A 23,748-nucleotide genomic window follows, 5' to 3' on the forward strand; every position below is an offset into this window, starting at 1 on the left:
TGTCGGGCTCATGGGAGGATACAGGCCCCCCAGGGGAGTCTGCTGAGCTAACTCAGTAGTGGTGGTGGTTGTGGGGAAATCTGTACCCTTGCTAGTTCCTCGGGTGACTATGCATACTCAGCTTGAAAACCACTACAGTAAATAAATAAGGACAGAAGTCAGATAGTTTTTAAAAACACCTACACATCATTCTAAGTTTAAATTCAAAGACTTTTGTTTTGGATTCACCGCACTGTGAATTCAGTTTACTATGAATGATGGGAAATAATCTGAATAACCCATTCTTCCGTGTCACTCCCCCATCTATTTTCCATTCTCTGTCTCCCGTAAACAGTATTTTCTAACTAAAATGGGAACAGAGAAACCATGTGGGATCACGTGTCTTGCCACCAACAAAATGAGAGTGGAACATTTAGAAGTGTGGGCACAGAATTCCTTAAGGGCTCCCGGAGAATTCCCACCGGCTCAGACTACAGTGAATGTGGGTGAACTATGCGCACTCTCTGTTTGGACATGAAGCAAGGGACGAGATAACAATGTGAAGAGAAAGGAGTCGAGATAAAATTCCCTGCACAAAAGACAGTGGCAGAGATGAGAGGAGGTAGGAGACAGCGAAAAGTAGCACTGCCTGGTCTCAGACCCAGTGGATGGGGAACAATCACCTTGAGAGGGAGAAGTCAGAGATGGGGAACACGGTTTCCCTTCCAGCCACAATTCTGCAGGTTTGGTGAAGAGAAGTTGTTAACAGTGCAGTTGTTAACAGTGGAGTGGGCTTGCCCTGGCAGGGAGTGGGTCTTTCTTGAATCCCCAGAGCCTGGAAAAATATATGCCTGCTTAATTCTATTGACGTGAGCTTTTGCTTTAAGCTTCAAATGAGATGGTATCTTTTTTTTACTGGTCTTACTGTTCTTTTGGAGTATCATCCACTGGTATTAAAAATCATAGCTGCACTCCCAAAGGCAAACTCTTGCTGTAGGACACTTGACATAGTTTTCATATGACAATCAGTGCTGAGGAAGCTATTTGAATAGATAGGGTTGATCCAACTTAATTTTAGCATCCCAACTCCTTGGCTTGGAATTCAAGGACTTTTACAATGGAGTTTCTGACCGGGAAGAGCTAACACTGGATGGGCACTCACCATGTGTCAAGAGAAGCCCTCTATGCAACCACCCAAGGAGCCGCCATATGATTTGCATTCACAGAAGAGAAGGCTGAGACACAGGGAAGTGGTCTGCTAATAAGTGGCAACCTGGGACCTCCAGAGTCCACACCCTGCCGCACGGCTTCTGTCTTCCCCACTAGGTGCTGGACTCCTCCAGACAAAGGACTGAGTCCTCAGCACCTTGATATGCCCCATGCCCAGTGCAATAACTGAGACCAAGGGTGGGCCTAACATATATTTGCTCATTGAATTCGTCTCTACCTTCTTTCTTATACCATGAAATGTTCTCTCACTTCACTGAGGTCTGTGTCCCCAAATGTCGTCTCTTTGGACTCAACTTTCCAGAACTCTCTGTACTGGTAGCAACTCCTGACACTTTCCATTGTTTCGTATAAACCTTTCCTTCATAACACTTGGCAATGCCTGATACATACACATGCATGCCTATACACATACACACACACACACACTCAAAGTAAACACACATATAAGGAGACACATGCATACACATGAGTACTTGTACACATACACTTACATATATGCAAACATACACCTATTCACAAGGCACACTTATGAACACATGCATAAGCACACACATGTACGCATATGTACAATACATGTGCACAGATGTGTGATACACGTGCATGTATATGAACACATGTGTGTGCAGAGATATGCATACATGCAGCACATACAAACACACCCATATATGTTTATATGGTGGTTTATGAACTCCCCCAAAAGAATAAAAGCTGTATGAGAGTAGGACCTTGTTTTTGTTCGCCCCTATATCCAATACACCTACAACAAGCCCTCACACATAAAAGAAGGATGTCACATATTTTTTAAATAATGGAATGGAGGCGCCTGGGCGGCTCCGTTGGTTAAGTGTCCGAGTCTTGATTTTGGCTCAGATCAAGATCTCACGGTTCGTGGGATCCAGCCCTACGTCTGGCTCTGCACTGAAAGCATGGAGCCTGCTTGGGATTCTGTCTCCCTCCCTGTTTGCCCCTCCTCTACTCACTCCTGCATGCATGCTCCTTCTCAAATAAATAAATAAAACTTTAAAAAAAAATAAAAGAATCTTTAAATTTCTCTTGCCCGCTGCTATCATTCATAATGTGAATCTGTTGAGGTCACATTAATCACAGCTAAACATACATAGCCCCAGCAGGCATTGTTCTAAGTACTTTATAGATAATGGGTCATTTATTCTGAAAACAACTCTGTGAGGTAGGTACTATTATTTCCATTTCATAGATGGGGAAACTGAGGCACAGAGTGTCAGGTGACTTCCCGAGGTGACAAAAAAAGCAAGTGGAACCAGGATTTGAATCAGCTATGTGTTCTTAACTACTATACTGGGTTTCCTCCAAATCTTTGATTTTCATGGTTTTCAGAGGCCAAATTCTTACATCAGAGTCACAGTACACAGCATAATAAGGACCAAGTTATGGAAAGCTGGAGTGGGAGCCATGTTGTGAACTGATATAACTGGAGACTACTGCGATTTTTCTATATTCCAAAAACTTTCCTTTCTTAGTTTTCTTCCAGACATCTACACTGGCTGCACAGTGCCATGAGACAAACCTCAAGATCCCTGGTGTGAGGAAATCAAAGACTTTTCCTCCCTGCTCTTCATAATGACTTATACGAATGGATGGTTAAGAGAAAACTGGAACGAGGAAATTAACCAGACCTATGGACCAATGATAAGGAAGCAACCAGCAGCGAGATGCAAGGCTGCCGCTGAGGGGTGATGGCTGGAGATGTGCATTTCCTCCCCAGCAGCTGCCGATGAGCAAGCCCTAAAGTAAACAGTGGTGCTCAGAAATGTTCCATGGATGTGGAGCACCGGGTGTTCAGTCCCTGTGCCATGAAAAACAGTGGACCCTCGGGGTAAGCCTACTCTTGTCCCAGTGACGCAAGTGATTAGACTCTGGGCCCCCAAACACTTTTCTAGCAATCTTCTGCCTTAGAATTTGGACTGTTCTCCTAACAGGTGGTTGGCAGGATCAGAACCTGGCTCTGGCTCTTCAGTGTGATCTTGTTTTGTTCCCAAGCCCAGCAAAGGGAACCAGCAACTTCTCTTTTCAGTCATATATGAGTACGTGGGATGAACAAACGGTAGCTTCCGAAAACCAGATAAACTCCTGAAGCTAATGAGTCGGTAAAGATCTGCTCGTCTTCGGGGGCTCTGAGCACAGGAACTCTTGCTGGGTCATGACATTCTGCTCTATTTACTAGGTAGTACTCGTTTGATGCAAAGACTGCACCAAGCCAATGTGAAGTCATGGGAAGAAACCCACAGATCAGGGTTTGAGTCTCAGATCCAACCCTTCCGATCCTGTAACCTTAGGCAAATCCCTTCATTCCAAGTGACCATTTGCTCAATGATTAAAGGAGGTAAAAATACCAGGTGGTAGTTTGAAACTGGAAAGTCACCACACAGACGAAATTCATACCAACATTAATTTTAACACGAATCACCAAAACTAACCAGCAAAACTGATCAACAATATTCATATGCCCTTTAATATTACTGATCCCTCCATGATGCAGTCAAAAAATGGCTAGGCTGCTCCTATAAGCCTGGTCTTATTCCCCATGACTGATGGAGCCCTAGAAACCTGTGCAGCTTTAAGTATTCATTATGAAGTCATTTCCCTACTCTGGGCCTCGACTTTCTCAACCACAAAATGGATCCAGAAACACACCTGTCTGGAAGAATGTGAAACAGAAGCTCTATCTTTTGTTATAGATACATATGTTGGCGTGAGTGTAGGCTCACATAAGGAAGCCAGGGCAGGTAGGAGAAAGCTCACAGTCCAAGAAAGCCTTGGACCTAGAACCCTACTCTATCATTTGTTAAAATGTCACCTTGAGCAAGTTATTGCACTTTGATTTCCTGATGCTACATTTGGAAAACAATGGCAGCTCCCTGCAAGGCTGGGATGTGATGGCAAAACAAAGCAACCTGCTCATAGGTGGCTTAGAACAAGTTTACTTATTTAACAGTCACCGGTAGCACGGACAGTAGCATTACGTGGGATACAACATGTAAGATGGAATACACACATATACCACAATACATATACATGAGTATAGCCAAGCATATGTATACACATGCAATGCGGACACAACTGTATATGTATATGTACACATAACACACATAAACTGGGCGAATATGCCCATTCTTTTCCTGGCCTGGTTAAGTCTGGTTTTACTCCCTACAAATGATACAGTCCCTGACACCTGGAATCATTCCCTTTTCCTAATTTGGAGACTGTGTGGCCAAACAGGGCAAGAGGCACTGGCAGATGAATTAGGAGGCCCAATTTCTAACCTCAACTCTGACGGTAACTTGTCGGGGTAACCTTGGATGACTCACTGATTTTCTAGGCTTCCGTTTGCTCATCTGCAAATTGAAGAATTTGATGTAGAGGATCTCTGAGTAACCTTTCAGCTCAAAGCCTATATAATCACCCATTATCCAGAGGAGTGTGGACGTCAAAGTAAAGACGTTACCATTTCAGCACAGGCTGACGGCTGTACCTCCTGAGTTGCGAGGCACAAGGTGGGTAGGATGGGCTGAGCTGGCTGTGGCCCCAAGGCCCCGTAATCCCCCTCACTTTCTGACCATGGAGGAAAAGGCTGGTCTCCCAGCTAAGACCAGTGCTTCACAGTCCAGAGGAACACAGCGCTCCAAGAGAGCCTCGAGGCCTGGGGACAGGAAACCCAAAACTACTATCCCCCCCTCTTTCCCCTCTGCCCCTCATTGTGGCTCCTGCAGCTGCTAAGGTCCGAGGCAGCAGTGGTTCTCATTAACCCAAACCTCAGCTTAAAACAATAAACTCGAACTCATATTACCAACTTCCTCCTCCATCCTCTGATTCACATCCAGGAACTCCCAGAGCTGCCCCTGCTCTGTGTGCTCAATGACACTGCTTTTCTCCTTCCAGATTCCCCAGCATGACTGTATCGGCTCATCCTTCCCCCTCCATGTCTTACAGACGGGCTGCCTCTCTGGATCCACCTGGATATGCTCCCTCCTGCCTGGCTCTGGGCCCGAGCCTGGGCCTGGCTCCTCAACAGCACTGGTTTGGTCTGATTTGTCTACTTGGCAGACGCACATCACCACTGCTTCTGACCCTGTGTGCCCAGTGCCGACTCGTCCCGCAGGCTGTCGCCTCTGGGTACCGGGAGACACCTTCTGCCTCATAACCAGCTTCCCGGGTCCTGCCTGATGTTCAGACTCAGAATCCACGGTGCGGTAGGGCCTGGGAATAGGTTTGTTTGTTTTCTAAAGATTCCCCACTCAGATTTAGCCATCTCTGTTTAACTTTTCAAAATCCTCTCAGTTCTTATAGTAATCAATTCACTGATTTACCGAGGACTGACTGACTGACACTGTGGGTCCTATACCAGATGACGGGCATTGGAAGGTGCGTGTGATTTGGTGAGAAATCTGAAATAGATGCAAAGTGTTGCAGATGGGGAGGGATTCAGTTTTCCTAAGAGTGGGGTCAACCTTGGAGAAGTCTCTATGGGGGAAATAACGTTAAGGTTGAGTGCTGTCGCCTAAGTGGGACCGCCCAGGTGGCAAGGAGAGACCACCCCATAGAGAGCCAACAGCAGGAGGAAAAAAGGCAAGGAGGCAGAACGTGCATGATGTGTGGAAAGAGGGCGGGTGGCTGGTGTGGCTTGTCTCTCAGTAAGACGGATGGGGTAGCAGTCACCTTGTACCCCGTGCTCTTCACTCTTCACCTCTGTTTTCTTACCTCATAGCTGTTTTCACTTACGAGTTAACTGCACAAAATACATGTTGACAAACTACTAATATATTAGCAAAACCCTGACTCGGGGTTGCATTTTGGCTTCCACGGAAGTGAGCTGGTGAAGAGAAATAACATCACTGAGGGTGTTTCAGTCTAGAGCAGGCCTCTCATCCTCTGCCCGACTGACCGGAGACCCACGGCAGGTTTTTTTTTTGTGAGGCCGTCCTGAGTATCATAGGATGTTCAGCCACATTCCCGGTCTCCACGTGCCAGTCTGACAACCAAAATCTATCTCTAGACATGGCCCAGTGTCCCCTGGGGTAGGGGTAGGGTTAAAATCATCCCTGGTTGAGAAGCACCGGTGTAGAGAAACAGGAGAGCTTTCAGACTCAGACTCAAGCTCAAATCTTGCCAGGACACAAGTTACGTGATTATGGAAATGTTCTGCTTAGAACTGGAATTTCTTCATGTACAAGATGGGAAATAACCTCTACCTAGTAGGATTATTGGGAGGGACAAGAGATAAAGTAGGTAAAGGCAAAGGGTCAGGCCAGAGTATTTAGCACAGAGAAGGCAGTAAAAATGGTCAAAATAGTAGAGGTACTGATAAGAGTAGTGGTTCCAATATATATATATTTTTTAAATTAACAATGCTGATGTTGTCACTGCTGGTGTTATGAGGAATAAAGCCTAAGTGAAGTTAAAAAGACACAATGAATAAATAAGTTCTACTTTGCCGAGAAGCCATAATAGGGCAAGAAATGTTATGATTCCATTAGCAGACACCACATCCTCTAGGAATCCTTTTACGGTTCTTCTAGTCTCAATTCGAGGTATAATCTACATTCTTCTGAGGCTCTCCACACTTGGTACATATAACTATCATTGTTTATTTAATGTTTATTTTCTCTACTAGACCACAGATTCCCAGAGGTCCAATTCTCTCTCATATCCACCTGATGCTCCCATCAACTAGCAGTTGGTCATCAATAAAAATTTATTAAAATACTTTTTTTTAATATTGGTTATTTGCTCAAATGGCATTTTTAAGGGTCAAATTCAAAGGATCCCCTTTTAATAGATACACCATTCCATATAGCACAGTAATTAGAAGGTGAGCTCTAGGGAGTGCCTAGGAGGCTCGGTTGGTTAAGCATCCAACTCTTGATTTTGACTCAGGTCATGATCTCACAGTTGATGAGACTGAGCCCTGCACTGGGCTCTGTACTAAAAGCACGAAGCCTGCTTGGGATTCTCTCTCCTTCTCTCTCTCTGCCCCTCCCCGGCTCATGCTCGGTCTCTCTCTCACAAAATAAATACACTTTAAAATGAAAAGAATGTGAGCTCTGGAATCAGAAGGAGTAGATTTAAATGATTTACCACTTATTGTGTGGCTCTGGGTAAGTCAGGTAGTCTCTGTGAGCCTCACTGTTTTACTTGATAAATGGGAACACGATAGTAGTGTATATATATAAAGTGGCTTTGAGAATCAGTGCTGCTTCTGGACCACTGACAATGGCATATTCTAGCTCACTGGAATAAACTAGAACTGCTACAGGAGGGCATGCATCAGAAGCTCTTTTTGTAAGGCTAGGTGAACCAATTCTTCTGCTATTGAAAAAAAGCAAGAATGGAAGAAAGGGAAGGAAGGAAGGAAGGAGGGAGGGAGGGAGGGATTCAAATGTCCTCATTTTGGTTTGACTCTGCAACTCCGATGAACAATTTATGCCAACTCAACACCTGGCAAAAAATCCAGTGTCTGGAAACAAAGAGCAATGCTAAACCTAGGCACAGAGTCTGCTAACATGATGGGACACAAATGATACCAATTTCCACAGGGAGTGCTCAAAACTCTCTTGCTTCATGGAGAACTGAGCCTGGTACGCCTGTTGCGTAGGGATAATTGCCTCTGTAATGAGAAGTTATGCTCTCTCTCAGTTGTAACATCCATCCCTCAGGGAGGAAAAAACACTCATTTATTCACTCAGTCATTCACTAAACATGCATGTGTTAGGGGTCCTCCATGTGCAAAGCACTGTGCGGGTTGCTGGGATATATGGATGAAGTGACACAGTATTTTCTCTCAAAGAGCTTACAACTGGTGAATGAGAGCAAGCTGTACACACAAAACTGGGTGACACATGCAGTAAAATGGAAGCAAGTCCAAGATACACAGGGGAAGAGGAAGGAATGCTTAAGTCAGCTAGAGGGAGTCAGGGAAGGCTCCTAGAGGAGGTGAATCAACCGGATTCAAGATCTGAGGGATAATCAGAAGTTTGTGTGATACACAGAACAACTGAGAGAAGGGAGCCTGAGACAGAAATCGGCTTGTTATTGCCTTTCAGGACAGCTGGGGTGCTGGAGCCAAGAACAGACCTGGAACAAAGTTAATACTATTTTTATAAGCTAGAAAAATATCAGCAGCAGGAGCCCTGGCCAGAACCACCCCCGCAAAGAGCAAACAAAGCTAGTCCTATCTTCTGGCTGTCTGCTGCAGAACTTACTAACCAGCACCTTAAGAACAAAATGTTCTTTAATCTTTGATTTTTATTCCCACAAAGTCCTTCCTCCTCTTTTTCCAGAACTGGAAAAAGCAGGGGTTGAATGTTACTTGCCTCTTTGATCTTCATCCTCCTGTCCCGGGCTCCCTTGAGAATGAGAGCCCAGGGAGATTTCTCCAAAGCAGAGGGCTGACCCCTCCTATCAGTCAGAACGGAGGGTCCAAGGTAGGTCATGCCGGGTCAGCCCGTGAAGGGGCCATAACTGTCGAAGCCTGTTTGAGGGAGGCTTGGATGGCCTCCAATTCTGACCTCCAAAGCTGAATTCTTAACCTGACATTCAGCAACCTCTTAACATGGAGTTCATTTACCCATTTCTTGAGACTGCTTCTGATCTCAACCTGTACAAGATCGAAAGCATTGAATCCTGCATTCTGTTCCCAAGTGCCAGGCAAGGAGAATCAGGGCACATTCAGGGAAGACTGACAGAATCCAGAAGTCTGAGGTTCTTCTCCAACTGCCTGTCCAAAAAGAAGACCACTGTCCTGGTACACACCTTACTACAACAGTAACTCAGAGAACTTTCAGTTTAAAAGCTTTTACTTTGGTCAGGCGTTGTGATTTCAGAGTGAGAAAACCAAAGAGAGAAGCCTCATTATTATGTGCTTACTATGTGCCAGCTGCTTTACCTTCGCTGCTTTTCTGCTTTACCAATGCTCTTAACAACCCTGGTGGGGGGGGGGGGGGGGGGGGGGGGGGCGCATTGCTATCTCTTATTGCAGAAGAGGAAACACAGGAGTGAAGAGAGAGAGAGAATATTTGGCCCAAGGTACACAGGTAGAGGGAGTAAGAATTTAAACTCACATCTTCAGACTCCACATTCAGTTCCCTTATTAGAGCATCATAACAACAGTGGTCTCCAACCAGTATTGTTAAGCAATAAACACGCAGGTCGGGAAAGAACAGCCAGAATTTTCTCTTTGGAAGGAGTGGCACTCTGTCTGCTCTGTTCACACTATAACCCCCAGCGACTAGACCAGTAATTGGCAGGTTTGCAGGTACTCAGTATGTCTCTTTAGTGACTAGGCAGCTGGGTGCATCAATGACCTTCTCAAGGTTCTCAGGCCTGCACAGGGCACCGGCAGGGTGAGAAACAAGAGGCAGCGTTTGCTTCCAGGCCTCCTCTCTTCACCAGACATCCTAATTCTGTCATGACTGTAAGAGGAGAGGAGGACGCATAAGAAAGTATATGAAGGATAAAACTTGGTCAAAATTATGATCTTGACTGTCTTGCAGTTGCTGAGAAGCCCCCCTTCCTGTGCCCTTCCAGCCACCACCAGCCCCTAAGCTCAGCCCTTAAAGAATCCAAGGCCCTTATTCTACCTTTCCACGTAAAGAGCTTACTTTTGGAAAACATAAGGGAAACTCATTAACTGAAGAGTATTAAAAGGATCAAAAAGCCTGAGTTAAAGCTTCGAAGGGTAAAATTCCCGTCACAGAACCATCTCTGATTTAGGAAAAGAGGGAGGTCCCTCTAATGGCCTGGATTCCTCCCCGTGGAGCTCCCACACTTTGAGTGTCTACAAATAGCAGGTACCATATGGGGCACAGCAAGTGCTGGGCAGCAGTGAAAAAGGGTGCTTTGGTTCGTCCCTTAGGGAGGTCTGGGGATCTGACAAGGAAACAGGAGTCCTGAAGCCCCTGCAAGGTGCGGGCTTTCTTTCAGCAGGCAGTGGTCCAAGCCAAGTCCTTATCACCTGGCTGGGGGTGGATGGTTGAAACGAATTGAAAAAGCATGATAATTGAAAAAGCACGATGGAGAAAGCTTCCCTGGCCTCAAACATGACACAGGATGTCAGGATTACAAGGGGACAGGAAAACTCCCTATCTATGTAGATCCCAAGTTCTTTCTGTGCCTGCTCAAAATCATGCCACTCCCATCAAAAGAACACACTGAAAAGGGAGAGAAACACCCTTGCCTACACTCAGTATTACCTGCCTGCCATTCCACCAACCCACAGGTACTACTGGCTGTTTATAATTTCTCAGGCATTGTGTTAGATCCTGGACACATAAAAGCGAACAAGGCAGACACATTCATAAACTGATAAGCACTACCCTGCTCCGGAAGTCCATGGACTACGTAGAAGAATCAGATACTGCTTGTTATCCTGTTGCATAAGGAAACATTAACTTCCACTCTACAGGTTAAGGCCATTTCACCTTATTCTTGCCTTAATATGACTGTATTCATTTAATAAATTTATCAAGCACTTATAGGAGCCTGATCCAGGGCTCAGCATAGGTGATACAAGAATAATAATATAATGCCCTCAAGGAGCTCAGAGTCGACTGGAAAAGACAAGCAGATAAATGAGTAATTACAACCCAGTGTGATTATTTCTCTGTTAGGGATAGATAAAAGTGTTGAAAGAAGTACAACTTTGGAGAATCTTACAATAAATCTGAGTGTTCCATGGAAGGTTATGCAAAGAACAAAGCATCTGCTATGAGTCTTCAATTTCAAGTAGACATTAGGCAGTGGGAGAAGGAGAGGACCAATAAACCAATCTGGGAAGAGAAATACACATGCATTTATACAAACTGGATTCTGGGAGCACAAGTCCATTTAAGTATTTGAAAGATAACTCTTGGTTCTAACACAAAGTATGGACCAGAATAGATTTCAAAACTCCTTTGACTATGATCCAAGGTAAGAAATTCATTTTCTTCATGGTCCAGTGTCCACGTTCACTACACATAAAATATAAACATAAGTCCCATAAAAACAGTGTTGACCCTTACTATGTGAGATGTACTCTGATGTTTTCTACTCCAGTTGATTCTACTCTGAAAATCCAATGGTCATGACCTACTAAATTGATAGCATGAAGTCTTAGCCATAATTAAAAAAACAAAAACACTGTTAGAAAGAAAGTTTAGGGAAAAATATGACTATAGTGGAAGTGAGAGAGATTGAGAATTGAAGAGGAGAGAGGAGAGAGGAGAGAGGAGAGGACAGGAGAGGAGAGGAGAGGAGAGGAGAGGAGAGGAGAAGAGAGGAGAGGAGAGGAGAAGAGAGGAGAGGAGAGGAGAAGAGAGGAGACGAGAGGAGAAGAGAGGAGATGAGAGGAGAAGAGAGGAGACGAGAGGAGAGGAGAGGAAAAAGAGAAAAGGAAAGGAAAGAAAAGCAAATTAAAGAAAAGAAAAGAAAAGAAAAGAAAGAGACAAGAGGGAAGAAGTGGGGGGGAAGGGAAGGGAAAGAGAAGGGGAAGGGAGGAAGGAAAACTGTAATAAGGATGAAGAAAGGGGTAAGAGTCATCAACACCTTCCTGTAGTCCTTGTCTCACTGCCCGCCTTCCTACTAAAACTTATGGAGAAGACACACTGGTTTGGCTTAGTTTTAAATTCACCGTCCCCAAGCACCATGTCTAGGACACATTTAAGTGTTCAATGGGCCTTTGAAATAATAAACGCCTGAATGCCAGATGTGAGAATTATTTAGGAGATAAAATCAAGACTGCACCCACCTAACTGGATATAGAATATAAACCAAAGTATGAAAATAAATCCATTAGACTTGTGAGGGTTTCGGAGTACCTTTAGAACAAACTGTACAGGTAAGTGTACCACCATCATACGTGCTAGCTGAAGCGCACACATCTCTTTCAAATTCTCCGTAAACCAAAGAACCATCCAGATATTGATTCAGGCCATTTTTTTTGTTATTCTGTACTGAAAAAATTAACAAGATTATAAATACTACATTTGATTAAAAGTTTGATAATTCTATCCAAATGACTAACTGTAAAAAGGCTTTTCCTGGGGCACCTGGGTCACTCAGACGGTTAAGCGTCCAACTTCAGCTCAGGCCATGACCTCGCGGTTCGTGGGTTCAGGCCCTGTGTCGGGTTCTGTGCTGACAGCTCGGAGCCTGGAGCCTGCTTCGGATTCTGTGTCTCCCTCTCTCTCTGCCCCTCCCTTGCTTGTGCTCTCTCGCTCTCTCACTCTCTCTCAAAAATAATGTTAAAAAATTAAAAAAAAAAAAAAAAAAAGACTTTTCCTTACTATACCTGGAACCACCAGCCCTTGATCCCTGCTTTAAAAACAGGAAAGGAGTGTCTTAGGTTCCAAGGAATATTCCGTTTGAACACAGTGTTGGTCATGGACACAGGGTGGGAGGTTACCTAGGCCTCCTGCGTGGGCATCAATAAGTGAGGCTGCCACCGCAATTCCAGCAGGAAGTCCAAGGTCTCTGGCTGCCTCTGGTGTGAGCCCATTTCCAAGAGAAGCTCCAGGAGGCAGTACTTGGTTTCCTGAGTAGACATGAGAAACAACAAACACCTGTCAGTTTGAAAAACACAAAAGCAAACACAGGGTTTTCTTAAGGGAACCTCTCTGCTCCCGCCCCTCTCTTCTGCATTTTCTCAACCTCATGAAGATAAAAACCATGCACCCACAAAGAGTCCCTTTGCTCCTTTGGTGACTTAGGTGTATGTCCTTGGTTCCCGTGGGTCACGCTCTGGGGTACTTTACAAAATCAAGAGCTCTAAGGTACCTTTCAAATTGGAGAAAGATTCCATTCACGGGAAATTCCAAAGATATAAACACAGTGGCCTCTTAAAGACCAGTTAAAACAGTCAAACTGTTCCAAACGGGCTTCCTAACACAGCAGCAGCCCTAACAGCATACCTTACGCACACATACACATCCATACACAGTCCTGGGTTAACATATATTCCTAAGGAAGTTGAGAACCTTTACTTGTGTAGTTGCTTCCTGTCAGAGGATAAGGGAGGGAATTATTTTGTTCCAATAAAAAAAAATCTCTTCAAAGTTTTTCTCAGTTGGAAACGAGAGCCCAGTCTAAACCTTGCAAACTTAACAAGGCTGCTACTTGCACAACCACAGAATACAATCTGAATGGTGTTCTTTGGAGTTGTGCAATGCAGCGACCCTGATATTTCAAGTGACCTTGAATTCCTGCAGTCAGTCAGGCCTTCAGTTAAGAATTTATTGATTGTCTTGCTTTGTGTGGGCGCTGTGGCGCTGTAAAAGGCAGTCCTTGCCCCCAACCTAGTTAGGGAGATGAGATCAGGACACAAGGAGCCATGTAAGTCAGAACAGAATGAAGAAATCCATCTGTTCTCAGGTGTTTAGCAGAGGCTGAGTCCTCCCCCTCCCCTTGCCAAGAAATTCATAATTAGTGTTTGTGCACCGCAAGGAGGGGGTTGGGGGAGATCCACATATATGCTAAGACCTCTCTGAGCTCCAAGATTCTAAGATTCTGACTGTATGCTCAGTAATTTGCTTGATGCTAAGATACCTACCACTTGTTCATTGTTCCACGGAGCCCCAGGGCTAGGCTGAGGTGCTGCAGGACTTTTGGGGTCAAGGGGAAGGTGGGGGTTGAGGGAGGCAGAGGGTGAATGGCTCACCAATCTCCTCTAATTGGAAACAAAAAACCCTCCACAACACCATTTTTATCCATTTTAGGTAATGAGCTTCACCTATAAATGAATTTGGAAAAAAAAAGTCTGCTAAGAAAATCAAGAGGAAGAAGACTGAAACCACTGCAATGCATCCTGGAGCTTCACTGTCCAATTTGGTAGCCGCTTGGCATGTGTGGACTAAACGCTTGAACTGTGGGCTGGAAGAACTCAAGGACCTTAATTTTCCACTTACTTTCACTTTAACTCATTTCAATTTAAAAACTGACACTCAAGTCAGCTACTGAAAAACTTTTTAAGGATGTTTGAAACCACTGTGGCATGCAAATCTACTTTTTGAATGCTGAGGACATCTAAATCAAATATTTACAATGAAGTTTTAGTGTATGTATTAGGAGGTACTAAGCAGAAAATATGCATCAGATGTCAAAAACTTTGTATGGAAAAAAATAAATGTAAAATATTCATCACTTTTATATCAAATGCATGTTGGAATCCTATTTTGGACATATTAGATTATATTACATTGAAATTAATTTCACCTATTGCCTTTTACTTTAATGTGGCTACTAAAAAATTTTAAACTGTGTGTGTGTGGCTCATATTATATTTCTATAGGACAGCTCTGGTCTGGAAGACAAAATCAAGATGCTCCAATGTTGGGGCAGAGAGAAAGGAGAGCTTCTAGCCTGCTTTGAATACCTAAGCCAGCAGAATCCTAAAGGAGAGTGGTGCCCTTCAAGGTAGACAATCTGTCTCTGGACACTATGTGGAGTATGTCACTGTATCTAGTATCTAGCACATAAAAGACAGCATTTGCCTTTACTGAGCATTTCTGTGAGAGAGACAGTGCTAAGGATTTGCTATGCATTTTCTCAGTTCATTGTCACATAATACCATGTGAAGGATACTATTACTGTCCCCATTGCACAGATGGATGGGGAAAGTCAGGTTTATGAAGGGAAAGTAAGTTCCTTCGAGTCATACAGCTTAAATGTTGGGAGTACAGGCCATAGATTCCACTCCAACCGATGCAAACCTGTGCTCTTATTGGTTAAATTACATATTGGTGGATCTGTTTTTAAAAAATTTTAAGTGAAGAAAACAAGAGAAGAAATGACTAAAGAAACAAGAGAAAACAATTTTTTTTTAAATTTTTTAATGTTTATTTATTTTTAAGAGAGAGAGAATATGAGCAGGGGAGGGCAGAGAAAGAGGAAGACACAGAAACCGAGGCAGGCTCCAGACCGTGAGCCGTCTGCATAGATCCCCACGTGGGGCCTCTAACTCATGAGCCATAAGATCATGACCCGAACCGAAGTCAGACATTTAACGGACTGACCCACCCAGGCGCTCCAAGAGAAGTATTTTTAGAACAAACATTATGTAGGTTTAAAAAGTAGCATCATTTGGGGGCTCCTGGGTGGCTCAGTTGGTTAGGCATCCGACTTCAGTTCAGGTCACAATTTCACGGTCTGTGGGTTCAAGTTCCGTGTCGGGCTCTGTGCTGACAGCTCAGAACCTGGAGCCTGCTTCCGATTCTGTGTCTCCCTCTCTCTCTGCCTCTCCTCCACTCATGCTCTGTCTCTCTTGCTCTCAAAAATAAAACATTAAAAAAAAAAAAGTAGCATCATTTGGAAGTCATGCTCACTACCTTCAGATTTTTTTAAAGGGTTAATTTTGATAGGAAAGTAAAAATGGGAATGGTTTCACCTTCTTCCCGATCTTCACAAACATAAAGGCCACGATTTTCATTAAAAAAAAGGTTCTGGACAGAAGGAGGATTAACAAGATGGGGAACTCTTGTAAATCTTCTGGGCAGCAGGTCAGAAAGAACCCTGGGCTGGCCAGGTACAAGGGAGTCCAGGGTTTGCAGCCAGATCTAGGTTCAAATCATATGCTGGTGGACCACAGGTAGATTTCTCAGCACAGGCAGCATCTTGAGCAAAGGCCAAGAAACATGGGAGACTGCCAAAAAGGCTGAGTAAAGTGGAACAGAACCCTGGCTGGGACCCAGCAGGGGGCGGAAGGAGCAGATAAGGTTGGAGATGGAAGCAGGGACAAAACAGACACTGTAATCCAGACTCAGGTGTCTGAACTTCATCATGAAGATCACGGAGGGCCCCTGGAGGAACAGTAAGCCAGGCAGTGAGGTGACTGGATTTAAGCATTGCTATAGATCTCTTGGGCAGCATGGCAGAAGACAGAAAGGGGTTAGGGAGAACAGTTGTGAAGCTATTTCAGGAAGAGAGAAGATATGAACCTTCATCAAGGTATGGGCAAGAGAGTCGCAGGGACAGGTATGTGCAACAGAAGAGATTTTGTGAAGCAGCAAGTTACAGGTCATGGCAGTTGCCTGGATATGGGAAATATGGCTGATAGAGAGACGCCGGCTTAGATCCCTGTTAAGGACAGACTTGCAGCCCAATAAGGGCAGTAAGGGCAGCAGACAGCTTCCAGCTGCCAGCTCCTTCAGGCTGCTGTGCCAAAGGACAGCCACACCTGATGACTTAGCAGAGACAGAGCAGAGGGACTGTGATGGCACCACTCACTCCAGAGCACTCTGCTGGGCTGGGCTGGGCAAGGGGCATGGGACTATATCACGGCTCAAATTCTCCCTCTGCCCCATTCTCCTCTCCTCACCTTCTTATCACAGATGGCAACCCCTAATAATTTGAGAGAGACCCTCAAATCTGTCTCAGCATCTGCTGCCGGAGAACCCAACCGGGGGCAGTAGGCCAGGCCTTCTCCCCAGCCCACTGGTCCAGGAATGAAAATAAATATGCACAAAGCTTAACATCCTCCTTTGAACTGGAACACAGCCTTCAGGAATGGTCCATCTGGGCCCAAAGCAGGAAGAAGTTTTGTTTATTTAGAGACCGAAAACAAACAGCTTGGCGTAAGAGAAGATGATGGAAAAGGTGGGAATCTCTGAGAAATCACCCCATCAGATCATGCTTTAGGCTTACCAGCCAGGGTTACATCTGAGGGACTGGTGGAGCTGTCAGAAGCAAGCTTTAGTGCGCCTGGACAACTTTTCTGGAAATAATCCTCCTTTCGGCTCTTCCTTGACCATAAAATTAAGTTAATCACAGCATCCATTTTCCCAGACTTAATCAAGACCTCACAGCCTCACCACTGGCTGTCTCTCCTAGCCTCTGTTCAGCCATTCATCCACACAGCTTCACAAACATTCAAGAACAATGGTGGCCCCGTATAGTTTTGCCCACCCTGTGGCAACATCGAGGTGCCGGGGTGTATGTGAAAGAGGCACCTCTGAGACTCACACAGTGGTCTCTGCTAACCAAGGCTCTCAGCCCCTCAAACAGTGCTCTGCAGGTGAAATGTACATGGTATTCCGAGAACGCCAAGGAAGGAGGGGACTGTGAGTTGGCCCTGGGAGTGCAGGAAATCAAGATGAAGGTGACATTTGAGCCTAGTCTGGTAAGACAGGTGGCGGATTGCTGGTTTCAGAGCTAGAATGCTCAGGGGAAATGGATGCCATTAGAGCAAAAAGCTGTTCATTGCAGGCAGCCCCGAGGGGCACAGAGGCAGTCAGTATGTTGGCAAAAAGGGCACCAGGGAGGAGCCGTGAAGTGGGGACCTCAGGCAAGGCGAGGAGCTCCAACTAAGGCAATGAGGCCCTGCCAGCCAATAGCTCTGAGCACTTAGATTTGTTTTTTAAGAAGATAAACCTGCAGTGGGGAAAGGCTAGAATAGGAAATAGTTTTTTATCTGTAAAACAATCAAGCCAACTGAAAAATGCAGGCTGCAAAACATTATGTAGAGTATGACTTCATTTTAAGAAGAACAACAAAGAGGGTAGATGGACTATTTGTAAAAATACATTCCTAGGGGGAAAGAAAGAAAATTGCTTCTTCCTGGATGAAGAAGTTATTATTTTTTTTCTTTTTACCAACCTATACTTTCTAACTGTTCTGCCTCGAACACACATTTCTTGTGTAATTTTTTTTATAGGTGTTTTTCCCTTTAAATCAGGGTAAATAAATGAGGGCACATGTATTCAGAAAATTCCTACAAAGCCACTAAAATGAATGAGGAAGAATCAGGGTCTGAATTCGGAAAGAAGTTCAAAATACATTTAGCAAAAACATCAAGACACAGAATAGTGTTCACAGTGTGATACCATTTGGGCATTTTATTCAAGTACACAAGAATGGAAGCATGTATATTTCCAGAAAAATCCTAGAAAAACATGCAGAATGTTGTTAAACAGCAGGGATGGGGACCCAGCGTAGGACACTCTTCTCTAGGATTTGGGCTTCCTCTATACCGTGACCTTAAATTTCTTTTGTGATCAAAACAAACTAGACTAAGTTAAAAGAAAAGCAAAATTAAGAAGAATACCGTGCACCTTTTCCAAACCCTGTTCCTCAGCCTGAAGGCAGGAGAGGCCCAAGGACAAGGACACTTCAGCTATTTTCTTGGTTTGGCTGGCTTCTGTTCCTGTGAACACACTCTCATGTTGGGGTATAAAAAAGCAATCGCTCTGAGAGTTCGTGGGCTCATGTCCACTGAACTCTTATTCAGACGGGCAGATTCAGTGCGAGTGGTCAAAAGCTGGAGCCTACAATTATCTGGTGGTTGCGGTCCCTCCTCACAGGCAGGGGCTACTATTACACCAAATCTTTCCCTACCAGTTTTTCAATTATCTATGACTAATGAGCACTTTGGGAACAGTTTCAGACACACACATAATCCTCTTTCCTGACGTCAGCAGCAGAAATTAATGACTGTGTGGATTGCTGAGAGACAGAAAATGCATTATAATGGTCAACAGAACTGTTATCCTCTCCAGGAAGAGGGAGACGGGGGAGGGGTGTTGTATTAACTGGAAGGTTCAGTGTTCCTCTGTATTTCTACAAATGGGGATGAAACCCAGGGGAAGAGTGGGCTCAAAGTCCTTGGAAATGTCAGAAAGAGGTCTGGGCATGGGCAGCATGAGACCCTGGTTCCTCTGTGTTTGCCACTAAGGGCACTGGTTCCTGCTCAGTTTTGCCAAGGTCAACAGGCCAACTGGACTGGCTGGAACGGTGCTCTCACCTGTCCTGCCAGCAGAGAGGCTCTCTGAGTGCTGCGGGACTGAATCCACTGTCAATCTGGTTTAGGAGTGGGAGAACAAAAACAGAATTATCCTTTTGTACTCTCCAGTGATAGGCTGGAATTATCTTAAGAGCATGTGGTGGTGTATGTAAGTTTGCTGTTTCATGCAGGCATAGTATGGGCATGATTTTAAAGATGGTTACAACCTGCTCCAACTCTGGTTGAGCTCCCAAATTAGCATGAACCCTCCTCAAAGAAAACAATACCATCATGTGTATATGGCTGCCAGTAGACTGGTTATTGATACTTTTAAAAGAGCTGAGGGGTGCCTGGGTGGCTCAGTCGATTAAGCGTCTGACTTTGGCTCAGGTCATGATCTGGCGGTTTGTGGGTTCGAGCCCCGTGTTGGGCTCTGTGCTGATGGCTCAGAGCCTGGAGCCTGCTTCTGATTCTGTGTCTCCCCCTCTCTCTGCTCCTCCCATGCTCATGCTCTGTGTCTCTCTGTCTCTCAGTAATAAACAAACATTAAAAAAAAATTAAGGGGCGCCTGGGTGGCTCAGTCGGTTAAGCGGCCGACTTCGGCTCAGGTCATGATCTCACGGTCCGTGAGTTCGAGCCCCGCGTCGGGCTCTGTGCTGACAGCTCAGAGCCTGGAGCCTGTTTCAGATTCTGTGTCTCCCTCTCTCTGACTCTCCCCCGTTCATGCTCTGTCTCTCTCTGTCTCAAAAATAAATAAACGTTAAAAAAAATTAAAAAAAAAATAAAATAAAAAATAAAAAAAAATTAAAAGAGCTGCCAATATTAGGGGCTTGAGCAATACCCAGCACCTAAATTCCTCTGCAGAGACCTCGGTTTAGACAGGTTAGAGCAGGGAGCTTTCTGGAACCAAAACTGATACAAGACTGACAGAAGAACATTCTGGTAATTCTTGCTCCTGCAGAGGAGTCACATACACCCAGAACTATTCACTCAACCAGAGAAATTAACATAAAACTTAAACCTGATATGCCCCGCTATCTGTTGAAAGACATCTTCCAAAGTATTGCCTTTCATTAGCCTCCTAAAAATGACCTCACTTTAACTAGGAATTAAACTCTATTTTAAATTATTGACTAAATGTGAAACTTTCTGATTCATTCGTTATTTATTACAGAAATGTTGACTGAGTACCTACTATGTGCCAGGCACTGCTGTAATGCAGAAAATGCATTAAGGAACAAGACAGAGAAGTTCTCTGCCTTTACTTACAGGGCTTACTTTCAGTAGACATACAATTCCCATCCAATACCTCTTCTGAATTATATCTTGTAAATATTTTATATTGTAACCTCTTCTACGGTTTGGGCTATTATTTATAAATCTTTATATCCCGTTCTTGTATTCTGACCTATGGTAGGTATTTGTTTAATAAACATATCACATATTTTATTTTTTAATGTTTATTTACTTTGAGACAGAGAGAGAGAGACAGATAAAGAGAGAGAGAGAGAACATGAGCAGGGGAAAGGGCAGGCAGGGAGGGAGAGAGAGAATTCCAAGCAGGCTCCACACTGTCAGTGCAGAGCCAAAGCAGGGCTCAAACTCACAAACTGTGAGATCATGACCTGAGCTGAAATCAAGAGTCAGACGCTTAACTGACTGAGCCACCCAGATGCCTAACATATCATATATTTTAAATCAAATTCTGAATGACCCTCGTGCTAAGTTTTGCTTTTCCCCATGTTTCTCTCTTCCCCTCTCTCCTACTAAACAGAGAATTACTCAAAGATGATTTTATTTATCTCTGCATTCATGTACCCTTCCCCCCAGCACACAGCAGTGTCTAGAACAAGAGTCCTTGGTGATATTCATTCAACTGAATTTGCAGCTTTCTTTTCAAAAGAGAAGACCACAGTTCAGAACCTGGGTGGCTCTGTCGGTTAAGCGTCCTACTTCGGCTCAGGTCATGATCTCACTGTTCACGGGTTGGAGCCCCCCCATCAGGCTCTGTGTTGACAGCTCAGAGCCTTGAGCCTGCTTCGGATTCTGTCTCCCTCCCTCTCTGCCCCTCCCTTGCTCCTGCTCTGTTTCTCTCTCAAAAATAAATACAAACATTAAAATAAATAAAATAAAAAGAGAAGACCATGCAGATCAATCAAATTAGACAAACAGATTACACACACACACATACATACACACACACGATGCTGAGTATCAGCTAGGAGAGTAAAGAGAAGAGGAACATGTTTCCTTATATAATCCTCCCAGTATCACACCCTCATCTCTCAAACTCAGGGACAACAGAAGGTCTCAAGGCCTATGCACATGCCTAGAAAATGGTGACCAGCAGGTCCAAGCTTCTCACTAGGTACACTGATGCTACTGTGACGAGACACTATGGTTATCACCACCTGGTGGAGTAGAGACTCTCAAATTCTCCTTGCGTGGTCAAGTCTGAATCAAGAAGTGGATGGTGGTTAACGTGTTAGGTGAAAAGCCCCAGATCTCATTGCTAAGTGGGTCTGAGGAAGGCAGGATGGACGCCAGGCCAAGGCGTTCGGACTTGTTCTGACGGGCAACTGGTAACTATTATAGGTCAGTGAGCCAAGGAATGGTTCACACAACTTGTGTTTCAGGAAGATCAATATCATAGTAACAGTACCTGTTTATCAAAACCTACAGGCTTTCCATCACTTTTTGGCATTTTTCAGTTGCTCTCACCTTCAATGCCAGCAACAAACCTACAGGGCTGGTGCTAGAATCACTACGTTGTAATCATAAAAACAAAAGCACAGAAAGGTTATGTAATTTGTTCAGTCACCTATGTGATGAGGGGCACAGTTAGGCTTGTGGTCCAGGATTGCCAGGTTCCAAAGTCTAGGATTTCTCAACTGTACCATGTAGATTAGAGGAGCCAGATACTAGACCCAGGAAGAATAATCTCCAGTGTGTGTGGGGTCATGGGTAGAAAAGCAGGCAGCTTCATTTGCAAAGGCTCCCTTGGTGGGTCCTGTCCAAGGACAAAACCCCAAGACCCATGCGATCCAGCAGCTCAATCTTCTAGCTCTTTCCTTTCCTCTCCTAGGCAGGTTCCAAAAACAGAGACTCTGGACTTCAGATGGCCCAGAGAGACCGTGGACTTCAGTGTATTCCTTTTTCAGTAGAGAAAACTGAACCCAGAGAGGGAGGTGACTTCCCTGGGGCCACCCTGCTGTGGTGGCAGCATCTACACTGAAGCCCAGGGACTCAACTTTTCCACACCGCCTGCCGTGGCAGTACCAGCCTGGACTTGCCCCTATCTGGAGCAAGAAGCTCATCCAAGCCAGGATGAACAAGTCACAGGGTGAACAAGAGAGTAGACAAAAATCCAGTGGATTCCAACGGCGTTGGCTGCCGATTCTGAACTATTCCGAGCATATAGTGCAGGCTTTTCAGCTTGAAATCATCCACTCTGACACCCACACTGACCTAATTCTCTAGATAATTGCCAATGCCCTATTTTATTCTCACCTAGCCTAAGGCCACCTCCAAAAGCCTTTCCTGGGTAGATCATAATTAGTCACTTTTTTCCTCTACAACCCCACAGCATGTTTCTTAGAATTACATCATTCTGTTCTACATAATGGCTTTTTTTCCTTGTGCTTCATTCCTCCATTTTAGATTATAACCACCTTGAGGGTAGAGGTCTTTTCACAGGTGTATTTGTAGGAAGCATGCAATTTAGGAGGAGTTCAGGTTAGGAGGTGAGCAGGCTTGTGATGGAGGGCAAGTGGTTTCATTTCTTTGCCTTCCTTGTCTCCTCCCCTGTAAAACGGTTATAATAATGCTATTATGTTATGTGAGAATCACGCACGGTAGTACAAATAAAGCACCTTAGAATACTGCCACGTGGCAAATACTCAATTAATATGAGATATTATCATGGTACAACAACTCCCTATTCCCGGTCTGTCGGATATCGCATGGCCTATACTGATTACTCAGTTCATTCTGGCTGAGTTTATAAAGCTTGAGGAGGGATCCTTGATGTTACGGCATGTGGAGATATATGCTTTTGGGGTCATGAGAGCAAACCACAGAAACTGTGAAAGTTGTTAAAATATTCACAGTGATGGAATTCAGTTTTCCAGCACAAAAAGAGTCTCCCTGTAGTCATGTCTCCATGGCGTGTCTCCAGAGTGAAATGTTTTAAAAGTGCAGAAGGTGTTCTCTTTGGAGTTATTTTAAGGACTAAATGCTTGTTTCAGAAGGAAAAATCATTATTTTGTCAGCAAAACTCTTGACTGTTATGATGACCAATGCTTCTAAGACCCAGGCAAACAGTTTGGCCACAGACAGTTGGGAAAGACATATCTGGGAGATACTTTCGCCGTCATTGTGCTGAAGATATTACCGGGGTTAAAGCAGTTGTCCTCACAGTTTTGTTTTGTTTTGTTTTGTTTTCCCCACAGTCTAGTAGAGAAGACACATATAGAAAACCAGGGACTTATCTAAGGTACCTCCATTTTTTCTTTAGTCCAGTAGATTCATTAAAAACAAACATTAGAAAATCAGGATCATTTAACAGAATGTTTTATCAGCAAAAAGATAGGAAGGAGATGATCTCAAAATAAAGGACATTAAAAACAATTAAATACAATGCCCTCTTATGACCCTATTTTCTCCTCCTATCACCCACCCTCTGTCAGGGGCCAGTGGTGGCCTCTAGTCTAGACTACTGCTTGCAAACTGGTAGTTTACAAAATGCTAACAACCTCCTAACAATGGGTGAACCTACAGGATATTGAACTGCAAGCTCTCACGTAGAGAAAGTC

The 23,748-nt window shown here is 44.4% G+C and overlaps 1 protein-coding gene across 7 annotated transcripts in view; it reads right to left on the minus strand.

The window, feature by feature from the left end:
- Positions 1-23,748, minus strand: part of FGGY (FGGY carbohydrate kinase domain containing) — a 419,663-nt gene that overhangs the window by 207,514 nt on the left and 188,401 nt on the right. For all 7 annotated transcript variants that reach the window (XM_049617075.1, XM_049617074.1, XM_049617072.1 and 4 more), the window contains one exon: positions 12,629-12,757. In XM_049617075.1, coding sequence (XP_049473032.1) covers positions 12,629-12,757 — 129 coding nt within the window. The remainder of the gene's footprint in view (positions 1-12,628; positions 12,758-23,748) is intronic.

The sequence above is a fragment of the Panthera uncia genome, assembly GCF_023721935.1.
Source record: "Panthera uncia isolate 11264 chromosome C1 unlocalized genomic scaffold, Puncia_PCG_1.0 HiC_scaffold_4, whole genome shotgun sequence".
NCBI lineage: Eukaryota > Metazoa > Chordata > Mammalia > Carnivora > Felidae > Panthera > Panthera uncia.